Source organism: Lytechinus variegatus, chromosome 5 (genome assembly GCF_018143015.1).
Source record: "Lytechinus variegatus isolate NC3 chromosome 5, Lvar_3.0, whole genome shotgun sequence".
Classification (NCBI taxonomy): Eukaryota; Metazoa; Echinodermata; class Echinoidea; order Temnopleuroida; family Toxopneustidae; genus Lytechinus; species Lytechinus variegatus.
This window is the reverse complement of record NC_054744.1, coordinates 41,748,078-41,766,182: the sequence shown is the minus strand read 5'-3', so window position 1 is coordinate 41,766,182 and position 18,105 is coordinate 41,748,078. Positions and strand designations below refer to the sequence as shown.

General features: G+C 34.9%; 1 protein-coding gene across 1 annotated transcript; it reads left to right on the top strand.

The window, feature by feature from the left end:
- LOC121416187 (pyroglutamyl-peptidase 1-like) lies at nt 1-13,832 on the top strand. Its single transcript, XM_041609672.1, has 5 exons — nt 1-155; nt 9,488-9,657; nt 11,041-11,154; nt 11,463-11,590; nt 12,430-13,832. The coding sequence occupies exons 1-5, from the start codon at nt 122-124 to the stop codon at nt 12,602-12,604; spliced, it is 621 nt and encodes a 206-aa protein (XP_041465606.1). The 5' UTR covers nt 1-121; the 3' UTR covers nt 12,605-13,832.
- Nucleotides 13,833-18,105: the final 4,273 nt, after the last annotated feature.

The following is an 18,105-nucleotide window of genomic DNA, read 5'->3' as shown; positions in this document are numbered from 1 at the left end:
ACACAAGATCGCCGAGACCGAGCGAGGGGTTATTTGTTTATATTTAATTGGATGTTTACTCTCAATTTGGAATCATTTACATAAAATTGCAATTTTTTGAAGGAGCAACGATCTTGTGAAGATGAGAGATAAAAAGAAAACCGTCGTTGTCACCGGTATGTATTATTAATGACGTTTTATTTGAGTTACCTTTGTCGTGATTTGCATTGTCATTCATTCAATCATTGATTGTTTTGAGCACATCCCTCACAGAGCGTCCCGCTACGCCTTGGCTCCGGCTAACTCCTCTGACAGCTGCCCGATCCAGGCACTGCCCTAGCCCTGGGGCCGATTGCACGAAAGGGTCTTTGCAAGGACCGTCTTTCGTGTCGCCCATCTTTATGATGCGCCATGTGAAACGCATTTTAAATAAATCATCTGCAAACATATTTCATTCGTCCATTAAAATAAACAAAATATTTGTTTATAAAATGATGTGATATATCATGAAATTGTATAAAAATTTGATTTAAAATAAAAGCAAGCTTACGAATCTTATTCTTTGTCATAAATTTCAGAAACACCCCGCCTATATATAGCGTATCATAAAAGATGGGCGACACGAAAGACGGTCCTTGGAAAGACCGTTTCGTGCAATCGGCCCCTGGCTTCCTAGCCCGGGGCCGATTGCACGAAAGGGTCTTTCCAAGCCAAGGAAAAAGGACCGTCTTTCGTGTCGCCCATCTTGATGCGCTTTATGCGGGATATTTCTTAAATGTATGATAAACAAATATCTGTTAACTAGCATTTAAACCAATTTATTTCATAATTCATGATATATCAGAACATCCTGTGCAAGTTTCAGGTCACATGATCAAGGTCAAAGGTCATTTAGGGTCAATGAACTTTGGCCGAATTGGGGGTATTTGTTGAATTACCATCATAACTTTGAAAGTATGTTGGTCTAGTTCATAAAACTTGGACATAAGAGTAATCAAGTATCACTGAATATCCTGTGCGCATTTTAGGTCACATGACCAAGGTCAAAGGTCAATGAACTTTGGCCATAATCACTCTAGGCGACACCGCAATACTTACCCGTGTTAAGAAACTGAGACTCCACTCACGCGCATTTGGGCAGCCCTAGCTTAGAACTAAGCTTTCTTTCCGTAAAAAATCTTTATTCTTATGATTCAATAAATGTTAATGAATATGTAATTACTCTTAAATCGGTACTCACCGGTTCTTTTCTTGAATTTTCTGCCAAATTCCCACGCTTCTGGCTTCAATTCTGCGATGGATTCTGTTGCCATAGACAGCTACACATGCAACTCTATTTATAAATGGAGCGCCCCTTACGAGAGTTGTTAATGCCGCGGAAAAATTGTTAGGCATTTTGGCCTGTGGTCAAGGCGTTCTTTTGTTCTATTTTTTTTATAGGTATGAGATCGAAATCACAGCGACTATTCACACTGTTCCATAATGATTCCGAAAGGAGGTGCAGCACCCCCCACCCACATGGGCGCAAATCCCAGGGGGACACTTCCCCCTAACCCAAAATAGTAGGGGCACATTATCAAATGTCCCCCTACTATTTTTGTTCTTTTATATATGATGGAAAGAAATAGGCCTACATCATTTAAATCGAAGTAAAACATGTATTTTGGACGAGACGACCTTCTTTTGGGGGTGATAAACCTTCCTTTTTGTTTTTTTTTTGTTAGTTTGTTTTTGTTTTTTTTGCCTGTTTTCCAGCCCCTGGTCCCCTACCTTAGATTTCCACCCTTGCCTCCCACTACTCTTGATATTGTTTGCGAATCTGTTTTGTAAATTAAAGGGGAATTTCACCCTGATAAAAAGATGATGAAAATATGAGAAAAATCATTTCAAAATATCGATGAAGGTGTTATTTGACAAAAAATGGAGTTGATAGAATTTAGAATGCTTGATTTATTGTGACGTCTATAACGAGCAGTTGCTCTATCCTAAATATAAAATGCCCAAATTTCCCATTTTTAATGGTCCGTAACGACCCACTTTTTTCTTTTTGATAACAAGTATGAATTGATATAGGCCTACTAAAATGTACCATAAAAATCATTATCATGTATTTCTTGACATTTCATTTACTTTTTTACCATAATAATAGCTGCTTGCAAAGGCCTACGCCGTCACAAAAAAACCCGGGGGGCCGGGGGGGGGGGCACTTACATTGACGAGTGGATACCATGCGCGACCAAAAAAAACGTAAAAAGGATGTCCTTTTCACGATAGGGCACGTTACCTACGTAACGTGATAAGGGTGTCAAAAACACAAAAATAACGAAAAAAGGGTATCTATTAATTCGCTAGGAAAACCGTCGTGTTTAGGGTCTAATTTGCGGGGATGATAAAACAAAATCAAAATGTTTTATAAAGGATGTCCTTTTTGCTCCAACACTTCGTGTTTAGAGTCCGATTTGCGCGAGGTGTAGAAGGTGGGGTCATACTAAACCAAATAAGGTAAAGCCGACGACCGAAGGACCCGTAACAATAAAACATTCCTGTACTTGTTTAGGGGTTCATTTCAGGGAATATTTGCCAAGAGTATCGTTTTGTTTCCAATACTTGTTAAGGGTAGGGTTTCACACGCCAATACTTGTTAAGGGGTGCATTTTCAGAATATGGAAATTACGTGTTTAGGGTGCTTTTCGAGACCCCATGGTCGTGCATGGTATCCACTCGTGAATGGAAGTGGCCCCCCCCCCCGGGCAAAAAAAAAAATCTTACCTTTGAAAAAGATTGGTGGGGGATGGATTTTCCTCAAACGCATACCAATTTTTTTTCTGCTATTTTCATAATAAACTTTAAATGAATTCAACTTTGCACTACTTAATTTTTTCAAAGACAAAATAACAAAATTACATCTCGTCATCATCATCATCACCACTATCATTAGCATCACCATCATCATCACCACAACCGTCACCACAACCATCATCATCACCAAGATAATTTTCATCATCGTCATTGCCATCATCATCTTTTTTTTTTCTTTATTTTTTCCCCATCCCTTCTTCTTTTTTTTTTCTTCCAATATTCCTCCTTTTTTTAGAGCGGCACACCGTCATGCTCCCTCACTGATTATCCGCCTCTATATGCTTGGTGTTGTATAAATTGGCGGATACCTGAATGAAATACTGAAGAGAAAATAAGGAAAGGGAAAAAGTAAGAAGAAAAAGAAGATGAGGAGAAGAAAAAAAGAAAGCCAAACAAATGAAACAAAACAATGTCAAAATTTCGTAATAAAGTCTTCTACATGTACGTCAGTTTAATAATGATGTTTTCATTGAAATGAGAACAAAAAAAGAATTGAAACCATAGGCGGCGGAAGCGGGGACGTTCCCCCCTAAATTTGTTGTTGACCTTTTTTTTTTTGCTTGTCAATTTATTTTCCTACGTCCCCCCTAAAATGTTTGGGTTGAGAGCCTTTTTTTTTGCTTGTCAAAATTTTTTAGGTTGTCCCCTCCTAAAATTTGGGGCTTCCGCCGCCACTTTGATTGAAACAGGACTACATTATAATATAGTGTAAAGAAATAGAGGGAAGCTCCGAGACATTAAAAAGGTTGAAAAAGAAAAAAATGTGAAAACACAAAGCTCTCACAACATGAGCATAATAACAAATAATAACAAATAAGCGAGGACAAGTAGCTGAGGGACCCCCCCAACTCTCTCTCTCTAGTTATCTATCTATCTATCCGACTCGATTATATAAGAGAAGAATTTACTAATCAAAATATTATGAGCAAAAAGCACGAGCTGATATTTTTTATGAATATTCAAAACTGATAGCGAGACGCAATCGAATTATTCGATTGCGACAAAATTGATGATCTGAGAATTTATTGTTTTTAGGAATTCATTAAAAGCATAAAGTTGATCAGCATTAAAATATGGCAGGCGCAACGCATGAGCTAAAGCTTTATAGGCATACACCGATAAAAAATTTTAAGTATTTTTGGTAATCATGAAAAAAATTGATATTTCATGAAAGAAAGCTCAAATCCCGAGGAGGAATATTCTTATGAATTGACTTAAAAAAAAACTGTGGTAAGCCCCATTTAATATTTGATTATAAGTCGAATAAAACAGTAAAAGCTGACAAACGTTCGCGTGATATTTGGCAACCTCCCCCCCCCCAAAAAAAATAAATAAATAAATAAAAAATAAAAAAAAGTTTTTAACTATAATAATGATCGAAGGTAATTTTGTCTCGCGTAGAACTGGACAAATGAAAAAAAGATTGTCACTAAAAAAATGAAGGTAATTTTGACCCACGTAAAATTTGGCGAGCCCCCCCCCCCAAAAAAAAGGAAAAAAGGTTTTAACAAGCAAAAAAAGGCTAAAAAGGAGAAAGAAGAGACAAGAATAATTATGAACGAAATATCCCCATTACAAATAATGCTGTGATCATCATAAGGGAGGGGTCGCATAACTAGTATGAACAACGTATTTAATTCCAAAATATTTACTACAAATCTCAATAGGGGGATCGGGCAGAAATGCTCACCCCCACCCCCACCCCCCCCCCCCCCCCCCGATCCGCCACTGATTCCAATCAATAATGACATTTATCTGCAATACTGATACTTTGGAATCAAGATACTGAAGATTGATACGCTTTACATAAATTATGAACGTCTGACAAAAAGATAATCTACCGATCAGCTGACCAGTTCGCGTATCACTTCGGAGTTGATCACTCGTCGCAGCTGTGTGGAACGCTCACCGAAAATCAACAAAAAGGGCCTGAAATGTAAGTTTAATGATAATATATTTTAATTTGAACTACTTAATTAATACTTTTAATGTCTCCCCAACAAATGAAAGTCATATCACGTAACTCCAATTTGTATTAAGGCGTACATTTACCAAAGTCTTGGGTTGGAAATCAGGGGTGGTATTCTAAGATCCATTTTATCTCAGATAAAATAAAATATTTTATCTCCGTTAAAATCAGTGAGATAAAATACCCTTAAAATCTCTCCGAATTGGTATTCTGAGAACCATTTTATCTTCATTTTATCTCTATAAGACACACCTATTTTTTAATCAATATCCAATTAGAAACGCGCTTTTATAGCTCTCTCATATCACTCAACCAATTAAAATCCATTCCGCCAGGAGGTGTGGCAAAGGGGTGAGATTGGGTCAATTTATTGACTTTAAATACGCTTGCACTATACGCTTACGCGTCTTTACCGAGATTTCTTTTAACAAAAAGAACAATACTCTCATCTTTTTCGAAGTCTTTATCGCATCTTTTCAAGCATCATTTCAAAGACAATATTAGTCAAGAAAAGTTTTATGAAATACTCTCTGATTGTACAGGAACAACGTTAAGGTGTTATTCTCAATAAATATATAATTTTTCTTCATTTTCATGTCACCATTTGGGGTTAATTCACGTAGAAATAATGATGAAATCAACGTCGCGGAGATAAAATAGCCCCTACCCTCTTTTAAGTTTATTTTATTTTTTCTTCAAAGTAACATGGGCGCAAGCACATCATCCGCGTTGCAATGGCCAGATACGCGATGAGTATGTCTACGCAGGCATTGTTCTGTTGCGTATCATCTGTAGATACGCAAGATAAAATTTATACGCAAGATAAAATCTAAAATTTTATCTGAGAGATAAAATCTCATCTCAGAATACCAATTTCATTTTAAGAGATAAAATAAAATATTTTAAAGATAAAATGACCTCAGAATACCACCCCAGAACAGCATTGTCTAACCCATATTTTTGGGTAATGTCGCCTATGAGGTCCATACATGTTAATGTTTGGACCTCATTGGTACTAGGAGTGGCCATAATGGGGGTATCTGTTGAATTACCATCAGAACTTTGCAAGTTTATTGATCTGACTTTTGAAACTTGGACATAAGAGTAATCAAGTATCAAAGAATATCTTGTGCAAGTTTCAGGTCACATGATCAAGGTCAAAGGTCATGTGAAGTCAATGAACTTTGGCCACATTGGGGGTATTTGTTGAATTACCATCCTATCTCTGTAAGTGTATTGGTCTAGTTCATAAAACGTGGAAATAAGAGTAACCAAATATCACTGAACATCTTGTGCGAGTTATAGTAGTTTTCAAAGTCAACACTGCTGCTATGTTGAATCGCGTGATGCAGGTGAGACGGCCAGAGGCATAGGCGGCGGAAGCAGGGGGGACGGGTCCCCCCCTAAATTTGAGGAGGGGGGGACGGTCCTCCCCTAAAATTATTGTTGATGACCTTTTTTTTTTTTTTTTGCTTGTCAATTTATTTTCCTACGTGTCCCCCCTAAAATTTTTAGGTTGAGAACTTTTTTTTTTTTTGCTTGTCAAATTTTTTTCTTGGGTTGTCCCCTCCTAAAATTTTTGGCTTCCGCCGCCAATGGCCAGAGGCATTCCACTTGTTGAAAGTTACAAGAGTCGTTTTTCAGATTGTGCAAATACAAAGTTGGGCAAAAGTTGTTGTTAGGTGAATTTTATGGTGTTATGCTGTTTTACTATCCATCATTTAGCCACTCCACACACAATTTTGATATCGTATATTCATGGTGAGCACGATGTATTGCAGGGGCCATGGAAGTGGAGGGGGGGGGTAGGGGAGGGGCTTCAGCCCCCCTCCCACTTTTTTCCAAAAGCATGTACAAAAATGTAAAAATGACCGAACGATTGTGATTTTTTGCATGGTCAGCCCCCCGCCACCCACTTTGAAAACCGTTCCGCAGCCCCTGTATTGTGACGTATCATCGTAGGGGTTTATGGTAGCATCCTCTACAACTTGTTAGATCATGTTATAATTTTTAAATGTTGGTGTCTCCCCTGATTATAGGCCCCTCCCCATTTAAAAATTTTTGAGACCAAATTTGTGACGCCCGGGTACGCGGTTACGACATTACGCAACATGATGTAAGTACATCCCAAAATTGCTCATAAACGTGATTTCATGTACAAATCCAATGCAAATTATGTATTTAGCCAAAATTCATATGTATCATTATTTCTACTTTTACTGATTAAACTTAATTAATTTTGCCTTGTTTATCATCAGAAACAAGTCTGGAATGATTTCCATCGAAAAAACAATAAAAAACAAATAGGAGAAAACAAAGAAATACATAAGAAATTTAAGAAAAACAATAAAATACATAAGACATCAGTCTTGGTACCAGAAACTTTTTCATTGAAAATTGTTAGGAATGCTATAAAGAATATTTCACAAAAAATAGCATTCTAGGAGCTTTATTTAGTGAGCAAAAAGTATGATTTCATGAATAAATTAGCATAATTAATTCATATAAAATAAATAAAAAAAAATTAATTCAGTGAAATTTACCAATGCATCTGCATAGATAACGTCATTCTCTACCATCATGCAAATTTTTGTTGTGATCGCGCAATCCTTAAGCCGAGATCTTAAGGGGGAGAGGCCATAATGGCCCCCCCCCCCCCAGGAATGACAAGAATCAATATACATGTACAGTACCCCGGGAGATTTAGGGTTAACATTCTGTATTACATCATAACATGCCCTCCTATAGAAAGAACACATGATCTACTGATAGATGTGATAAAAGAGGCAGTTTACACATGTATTAAGTGAAATATATTGGGAGAAAAGGTAAGTTGTGAAGAAAGGTACAATACTGAGCATTACACTGTATTTCAGTAAAGTTTTGATGAAAAATATGGCATATTTTGTTACTGTAAATTATCTTCTGTAAATTATATTCCCAAAAGTACGCCTTGCATATACATGGAACAGTAGCCTCCAATAAGCAGGTACGCACATGAATGTAGATTTATGAATTTCTTTATAGCCGCCTTCAGTTCTACAAATGAAATGGACTTATGAGTGGACACTTCCCGAGTTATGGAACCAAGTTGAAGCTACTGTATATTTTTTATTGAGAATTAAATAAAAAACACTTAATCTTATTTTTGTGCGAAAATTTGTTTGTGTACACCCCTCAACATTTCACATTAGTTTGCATTTCAGAAAGTTCTCACTGTCACATTTCATAATTTGTTTTCTTTAAAATCTTGATTTTATGCATAAATTAGCATACATGTACATGTAATTAATTAGCAATGAAATTTTTGCAAAATTTGATCTCATAGTTTTGGAGATTATGCCATGGGTAACGCATGTGCCGATTTTGGTCGCGATGACGCAATCGACGGCCGAGATCATAAGGGGGGGGGCTGAATCAGCCCCTCATTCTTTTTTTATAGGTGTCAAAATAGCCCAGTCTATATTAATTCTGCCTGATCTGGTGAATATTTAGTAAATTTTCCTGTTTTAATTGTCAATATTCACTATTTTCAGTTTACATGTAATTTCAAACTAAGGAATGAATTACAGCTGAAAAATTATAAAGGAGTGAATGATATTCATACATGTACATGTATACTGGTACATTGGTATCTCTACCTTCAAGGGTTGCATTGAAATAGAATGTTTTCTCACCCCCTTCCTCCTCAGGATGTCGGTATGAAATAACCCTCTCCCCAGTCTGGTCAATCCCAATAAAAAGTTGATTGGAATGGAATAGAGAAAATTTAAAAAATCAAACAAACTAAAAAGTGGACATCATTTTAAAAAGTTGCTTAATTTCACAATAAGACAGATGGGATGCAAATGATCTTACAATGCTACCAAATCACCGTATCATAAGAATTTCATTGTTATATAAATGCAATTTTTTGGGGGTTCATTTTTGTCTCACCTGCCTACATGTAGCAGAAGCGAGGCAAATGTCCATGTACAGTGAGTAAGCACCACTTATCAGAATGCAATGTCATGTATTATGTTGCTTTGTAAATCGTATCATTCCAAATTTTCATGTCGATACTGGGTGTATGAAAAGATTTTCTCTTGTGAGTGTGGCAGCACTGCATACAGGATTATCTCTAAAGATGTTTACTCATCTTGCACATAAGTAGGAGGCAAGTGATTAGTGATTCATACAGTGTGGCTGCTCTTTGAGTCTCTCACATCTGAGAGAAGGGTACACTGTACATGTAGCTAATAGCAAGTTAGTATGGAATCAAAAAGTCACATTCAGTGACATCTCACTCATTCATGTGTACAATGCAGTGGTGTCAATCCTGACCAAGCAGTGGAAGGATAATATTGACCTGAATATATTCAAAATTTTGTGGGACACTCCTACATTTTCATCAAGGGCTATAATTGGGGTATTGATTAACATTTACAAATATTTTTTGGGAACAGATTTTCACTTGTCTCTTGTCCATGGACTCTGGACATTGGCTGTATTTACAGTAGTAAAGTCTGGTGCTTTAGCATTTCAATAAATACTCATAAATTGTGATGTACATGTACATGGAGTCCGGAGATGTCCACTAAAATGCTACACCTCTACGTACATGTACATAAAACATTTGTGTATAAAAGGCAAAGCCTATGATGGAACTTGCAATTAAATTTGTTCTGTTTTTATTTTCAGGGTTTGGTCCTTTTGGTGAGCATGAGGTGAATGCAAGTTGGGTAGCGGTCCAAGAACTGAAAGAATTGGGTTTGAATGAGGATATAGAGCTTGTAGTCAAGGAGGTACCAGTTGTGTACGACGTCGTCGACATTACAGTGCCGGCTCTGTGGAAGGAATACAATCCTGTAGTAAGTAATTTTGGAGACAAAATGAAAGAAATGCAGATAATTGGAATTTATTATTCCATTGTACATGTAGTATGAAGGATCAAAGGCCACAATCTATCAAAAGCAAAGCGTGAATTATTGTATCAGTAATAAACATTGCATGTGGTCTCCCAGTCACCAGGGAAAAAACAAATACATGTACCCTGTAATATGCAGGACACAATGTACATGTACCTGCATTTGTTTGACAGTATGGAGATTAAATTTTGTCCTGGCCATTGCATGATATCTGTTCACTGTATGCTGATCATTATTCTGTCACATTTTCTGATACCTGAAACCATAAAAGGTATTAGAGCTTGAAATTTGATGCCCTTTTAGGCTACTTTCCATTCAACAGCACAGGGATAATTAGAATTAAAGTCTATAAATATTGTAAGATTGATTACATGTTATCTGTTTTGTGTCATTCAATTTTCTTTTTCATTTTAGTGTCATTTGAATGAAGAACAAATCAAATTTCTCTCTATTCTGCACAATAATACATATAGGCCTTCATGTAGTATGCATGAGCCAGCAAGGCCGTTTCAATTATGTGCAAATATTCCCACAAATTCACTTCGTGCTATGTAGGCTTTATTTTTTTCAATATTCTAGAAAGTCATGATAGTACAAGAACAATAAACACAATGAAGGTCATTGCACTGTTTCCCATTGTTCAATTAAATGTGCATGTCCATGTATGTTTGATACTAGTAGTTGATAAATTATAATGTATTAAGTTCATCATGTGTATTACATATAAGTTATGACCCTACAAAATCATGAGAGATATTTCATTGTTTCTAGCCTTTATTTTTTTTGTTATACATCCAAGGTTCATGAATGAAACCCCTATCATAGTACTTGATCAGATCAGGTATATAACCTACATGTAATTGCATGTACTTTTCTGTGTCCTTTCATCATCAGAGCTACCAAGTCTCACGCATTATGCGTGAGACTCAAGCATTTTTGACTCTTGTTCATCCCCTCAAATCTCTGTCTCATGCAACCATCACAGCCTATCCCCATATACATTGTACACAATGTCTGTGATCTCGCTCAGATTCACAGAAAATCTCACGCATAGCTGGTCTTTGAACTTGGCATCTCTGCATCATTCATGTAAATTGCAATGCACGCATTATTGCTACTGATGTGTGCTTGTTCTATTATGATCAAAATCAATATTTATGTCAGTGCTAGAGAACCTAAAACATGATGAATAAATCATCAAAGGCTTGTGTAACATATTCAAATTGATATATATTTTTTTACGAAGCATATTTATTATTAACCTATGGTAGACATTACAGGTGTCTGAGTAATATATTTCATTTTTTTCTTGTCATTGTGCAACAGTTAATGGTTCATGTTGGAGTTTCTAGTGTTGCCTCAGAACTAACTTTGGAGCAACAAGGTCACAACAAAGGATACAACAAACCAGATGTGACTAGCAAGTGTCCGGAAGCAAAGGTATGTTTTAATGAATACACAATATACATGTACCATGTACTACATGTATACACCATATGTATACTCAGCTAGTTTGATTTTCACCTTGATCCAATTATTTATAATACACACAGAAATGTTTTGAAATTATAAAAGAAAATTGTTCATACCTACATATAAATATAAAAGTATTTTGATGAATATAACCATAAAACTATGATATTTACTTTTATTGAAATAATTTATTGTCTTGTTATGATTCACTGTATACTGTATGTGGCAGATTTTTTTCTCAATATTTTACCCATTTTTGTGATGTAAATTTGCAGGATTTTAACTGCATCATTGGTGGGCCAGACTGTATCTTGAGTCATATCAACATGGCGTTGGTGAGTGATGAAGTGAACAGGAAGGAGAACTGCCCTGTCAAGGCTGTTGTATCATACAACGCTGGAAGGTAATGTATGGGACTGGGATAGAATGATGCAATCAATTGAAATTTAAAATCAATCTTTATTTTATTTCATTTCATTTTATTTTATCTTATTTTTTTAAAATTTTATTTCAGTTTCAATTACAATTTAATTGTAATTTTCAACTTCAATTCCAAGTCAGTCTTATTTGAGATTTAAATCCAAATTCAAGTGTTTTTCCAATTTGAAATTAACTCTCAATTCTAATTTCCAATTACAGTTAGTACTATGGCAGTTTGAATTTCACAATGCTCATTCCAGTTTGTAATGTTGATTTTCAATTTATGCATCTACTTAATAAACCTCAATTTGTCCTGTAATCTTCTCTGGCTAATATTTATATGTAGCAGCAGTGCTGACTTTGAAAACTACTATAACTCGCACAAGATGTTCAGTGATACTTGGTTACTCTTATGTCCACGTTTTATGAACTAGACCAATACACTTACAGAGATATGATGGTAATTCAACAAAAAAAAAACCAACATGGCCAAAGTTCCTTGACCTTACATGACTTTTGACCTTGATCATGTGACCTGAAACTCTCACAGGATGTTCAGTAATACTTGATTACATGTATCTGCACAAATATCAATTCAGGAAGATTGTAATTTTAATGAAATACTCGTAAGTCTTGCATTGTTAATTACAGTTTGCTAATTTTGAACTGAAAAACAATCTCAGTGTCGGGATCGCTGATTCATCTATAAAGCTGCTAGCCGTATTGTAGGTAGCTTGAATCAAGGACTGGACTAGAAACAATTCCAACTCATTCTTAGAATACTAATTGTATATCTTGTCTTTACTTTCTCATGTGATTTAGATACCTGTGTGGTTATTGCTACTACTTATCTTTACACCAATCTTCAGACAGCTCTGTCTTTATACACGTACCCCCACTAAACCAGCCATACTCTGGTATTGACCTAGCCAAGGGTCTACGCACAGCCCTTCTCTGTATGCTGCAACAGATTGAAGAGAAGAATACCAAGTCATGACGCTATCCAAGGGACGAGCAGTCATCTACGTTTTAGTTAGTTAGTTCATTACCGTAGCAAACTTTATCTTGTGTAGGCCCTCTGAAATATCAGCGATGTGATTTCCATGCACAAATTAGATTTATATTGCTGTAATGTTTAGCGGCATTTTGACCCTTTTTTGGTACACAGTTTATAATAACACCAAAATTTATGTTATGGTAAGGCGTTACCATTTTCATGATTTCTAGAAATATGAAGTTTTTAGAATTTTTAAAATGAAACAGGCCATTATGATTCCTGTTTTTCACTTTTTAATGTAAAAGATTTATCATAAGCTGTGTATTTAGAAATCAATTTTTACCGTACACTTAATAAGAAAAAGCATTTTGAGAATGGCATAAGATATTAATTCCTTAAAATTAAGCTCTATGATTTAAGATTTCATACATCAAATTATTTTTCTGTCATTTTTATCAAAAAGTGAAATCAGCTCTAATTGACTGATAACAAGATTTGTATTGAAATTACAAATGCTAAATGTTCAATACTTGCCAAGATTACGAGTCTTTAAAAACTGAGTGGTAACTGTAAGACTGAACTGAAACTCTTCTATGCTGTTTATAACATTATGTCGTCGTATTAATGGTGTTTTTAATTGGCAGTATTTGTACATGTAGGTATAGTAGTAAAAAATCAACTTGTGCAAAAAATGAATTAACATTAGCTAGCTAGAATACTAGCGTAAAGCTGACAATTATTTTTACTCTTCAAAGAGAAAATACTAGCTGCTATGACAACAGATTAAACTTGCTTTTATGAACTGTATTTAATTCTATATGAAATAATGAACAACGAATGCTTGCTTTTTAAAGAACTTCTTGATGCCCATTTCATTAGTTTAATAGTGGATTAAATATTTATCTCTTCTTTTTGCCCTTTTTTCTCTCTCTCTTTCCTTCTCTCTTGTTTACTTGGCCTCTATCTATTTCATCTTGGAAACCTGACTCTTTATCTCTCGTTCACCGTATGCTCATTATAACTATGTGACTATTATATCAATATGTCTTTCTCCTTTGTTTCTTTTACAGTTATTGGTAGAACTCTCATTTTCAATTTCTAGTTCCTCTTTCTTTGTGAATGTGATATCTGCGGCAGAGTTTAATCTTAACGATAAACCTGTGATGTAAAGGTGGACATACACATTTGTAATCTTGAACTTTTTATAATAATTGTGTGTGTGTGTGTGTGTATGTGTGTGGCGTTGTGTAGGTAAAATTTTAGGAGTAATGTAGATTGGTATCAACAGTTTTCCTATCAGCAGGACAAGGCTCTCAAACCTGTTGACTCCTGTATTATTGGTGATGCTAATGCTCAGCACTTTGAATCCACTTTTAGAAATTGTATGTAAATCTGAAAATTCATTAAAGAAAATGAATGCTGTGAAACCCACCTACTTTTTATATTGAGAAATTTACACATGGTTTATGACTACCGGTTTCATGTGCTTGACAACCGTATGATTTCACATTTGGGATGTAATGATTATTGTAAGTGGTAGAAAACACAGTGTACATGTTTATGTATGTACTGTACATGTAGAATATCAAATGGAACTGTGACAGATACTGAGGAATCAACCAAATTGCTATGCTTTTGATCCTTAAATATTGGATACTGAAGCATTAAAAAAAGCGCAAGATAATGTCAAATGACATGGAATTGTATTTTTGTGATATTGGGTTGCGATTCTAGAAATTGTGGGAGTGGGGGAAAATATCAGTGCAATCAGACTCTTCAGACAAAAGGGATTGTGGTTCTGAAAAGTGAGTTAAGGTTTTAGGGTTAGATGTTGACATCTGCATTTAGTGTTTTGCTTGTCTGTGTGTTTGGCTGGATTTGTGTACAATTACCAATATGAGCAGTTTGACTTTATATTTTTTGCTCTTTTAATGGATTAAGGAATTATGAATTTTGGATAAGGGGATCCAAATAAAATGATACACCCCATAAGAGAACTTTACCTCAAATATCATTTTACTTATGACTGGAGATGGTTTTGAGATGATCTTGATGGATTTATAAAATGAGGACCCATTTCAATGCTTTAGTAAAAAGCCCCCAGCCTACCCCCCACTTTTTTCCAAAACGGTGTACAAAAACGTAAAAATGACCATATGATTGTGATTTTTTGCACAGTCAGCCCCCCCCCCACTTTGAAAACTGTTCTGCGGCCCCTGTACATGAAAATGTGCGTAACTTACAAACAGCGAAATGCCACTCTATGGGTAATCAATGCCATCGTTTTTCTGATTATTGGTATATTTTTCTTTGAAGCTCATATCTCTGTTGCATGTCCCTCTCATCAAATGTACTGTGTCATACTATTGGGTCAATGGTCTTGTATTCATTATCATCCATCCAAGTATTCTGTCCATGCTGTTTGCTGCCCAATTTATTTTGATTATATAATGATTCTGTAAGAATGAAAATGTCATTCTCTCATTACATTGCTATATATCTGTGTATTTCTTTCATAGGGAATATGATTTATCACATAGGTACTAATAAATGTAGTCGTAGGTTAGAGCAGAACTAAAAAAAAAAAGGTAGTTTTTTTTTCTTAGATTGTTGGAGATCATCTTTCTATGAATGTGATCATTACCAGAGAGCTTTACTCAATGGCACTATCATAGTTGATATTGAATTTATGTATGACTATGTTTATCTTGCTTAGAACAGTATTTTTTGTATACATGTATAGTGTAAGTGTTACTTGTAATTAAAGATGCAATTAATTTTTAGCTTAACATAGGTCCTGTTTTGCAGACTTTTCTAATATAAAAAAATCTCCTATAGTGAATGTGTAGGATTTTAAGTGCCTTTTGATGGCTTTCGTTTTTGTGTGTATATTTTTGTTTCTTATTAATTTTTATAGTGATATTGATGTCTCATGCTTTCCATTTTTTAACACATACATAGATATTTGTTTATATTTCATTGTAAATTGGTCCCACTTAACTCATTATGTGGAGGGTTGCTGGAAAAATGGTTGAAAGTCCTTTTGCTTTTTTGAAAATAATTCATATCTCATGTGTTTTGTATGGTTAACTTTCATTGTTTTAAAGTCTTATTGTTTTAATTATGTATAGCACTTTTGAGAGGAATATGGTAGCTGAAATTTTACTAATTGAAAGAGATCTAGACTAGATGGACTAACATTTTATTTGGTTATTGACTATTTTACCAATATTGACAGTTCTGCATGAATACTTTGCTGATTGTGTCCACTGATTTCAGTTGAATGAATAATACACTTATGAATATTTAATAAAATTTAGACAGTCAAACTTGTTCTTTAACTAATTGAAACCTTGAATTTAAGTATGTTTTGTTGAAATTGGTTGGCTGAAAGCTTTGATACAACATCACTAGTGAAATACTTGTAAATTTAGTAAATGTAGATTGACTTCGATTTGTATATGACTTGGATTATGATATATTCTGTTGAAAATTTGTGGATTGGAATTATATTTGCATTGACTCGAGATAAACATGTAGACGATATTAATTGAATCAAAGTTATGCTAAAGTGCAGTTACCGTAACCTGTACACATCTGCTTGTAAACTAAGAACTCTTCTAATGAATTGAAATCTGTATTGCAAATAAATGGATGGCTTATGTAGTATATAGTACATATAATTGCTACAACTGTAGGGATTGCAAAACAACTCATGTACATCATAGTTCATTTTCGATCTTCATATTCCCCAAATTGGTTTCCATTTGCAAGGATGATGTACTTGTGCGTGTATAAAAGTGTGTGCCTCCCTGCCTGCCTCTTTGGTTGTAAGTGTATTCCTATTTTGTGGAGCTGTACTGAACAAGTTCTGTGTGATAAATCAATACAACTCAATCATTTGTGGAATATAATTCATTGCTTTTATCAATATTTCCATTCAAAGAGAGAGAAAAAAGAAGAAGTGATTTGTAACTGTATATAATCATGACAGTGCTTGTGTTTTCTTCAAAACAACTTGATGATATGAAATAATCCAGTTTTTGCAAGGAAAGGTGATTGATGCAATAATTCAGATATTTTATTTTAATGCGTGGAAGTATTTATGGATATATTAAGTTATGAAGATCATCTGTAGAAAATAGAGAGTTTTGTCCCTTTTTGTGTATATATACATTCCCTGGATTGAAAAGTATAGAGGTATGATGAAAAAAATGTGTAGAATTTGTTCATGTGGGATTTCCTGAAATTATTTTGACATATGGGGTAGGGGGTTTATTTGAAAGAAAACATGCAATCGATCCATTGTGATGTCATCAAATAACATTTGGATTTGCACATACACATGTATGTGGATAATGGAAAAGTGAAACATAAACTGGAAATTACTTGTAAAAAAACTGATATAGTTAGCATATTTGAAAATTATCACCCTTGATAACCAAAATATCAAATAGAAATACATAATTATGAGCACCCTAAAATGGGACATGGTTGTTTGAAATATGCATGTTTTGGTTTTACTAACCTGCTTCCTTTTAATGAAAACTTACAAGGTTTAATTGGTCAAAATTTAATATTTGGGGGTAAAAACAGAAATTTTGCTTGAAACCATTTAGAAAGACATGATGTCTTTTTTTTTTTTGGGGGGGGGAGGTACTGGGAGATTTATTGAATAGTTGGTTCTCATTAGGCCAGTTAATCTGTTGACAAACAGTAAAGCCAAATTGAAAATACCTCATTTGAGTTTGATGTGAAAATAATTCTTTGAATATACTTATGGGGAGAGAGGTGTATGTATTTTATTCAATTGTATTCTCATTTATCATAATATAGCTTGCATGGGGGGAGCGTTTCATGAAAGGACTTTCACGTATCAGATGTTTGATCCGACAAGTCTTGTTTTATCCGGCAGGTACATGTACCATATGGACTGTGCTTCTGAGCCGATCATAATCAAGGAAGCTGTCAGATCTGACAACTTGTCAGACTAAAATGTTGATGAAACGCTCCCTAGGACACCATTCAGGTTCTTGTAATTTTCCTTATTCTGTGTGGTGTGCCACCTATTGAATGTCCTGTATAGCTCAAAACCTGCAATGCCTCATGGGAATGTAGTTTATACCAATGAACGTAGAGGGCAGCGACACACATACTGCAAAGTGTTGCTGCCCTCTACGTTCGTTGGTTTATACAATGATGCCACATTTAGATTGTCTAGTACTTCACATCCTATCTGTGGCATCTGTTAGATGGCACTCTGTATTTTGAGTATTGAGAATGAATTCAAGATTTGACTTTGTTATTTTCTTTTGATGTTTTATGTTCATATGCAAGGGATGTCTTTGGCTCAGTTTGAAATCAATTAACATGTTGCTTAATGTAGAATAAATCATACGTGTATCTACCCCACAAAATAATTGTCTGAAATTTGTTTCAATCTCTTGCTGTAATTGCATTTTTGCTATCACAAACATGAATGAGATGTAGACTCATGTAAA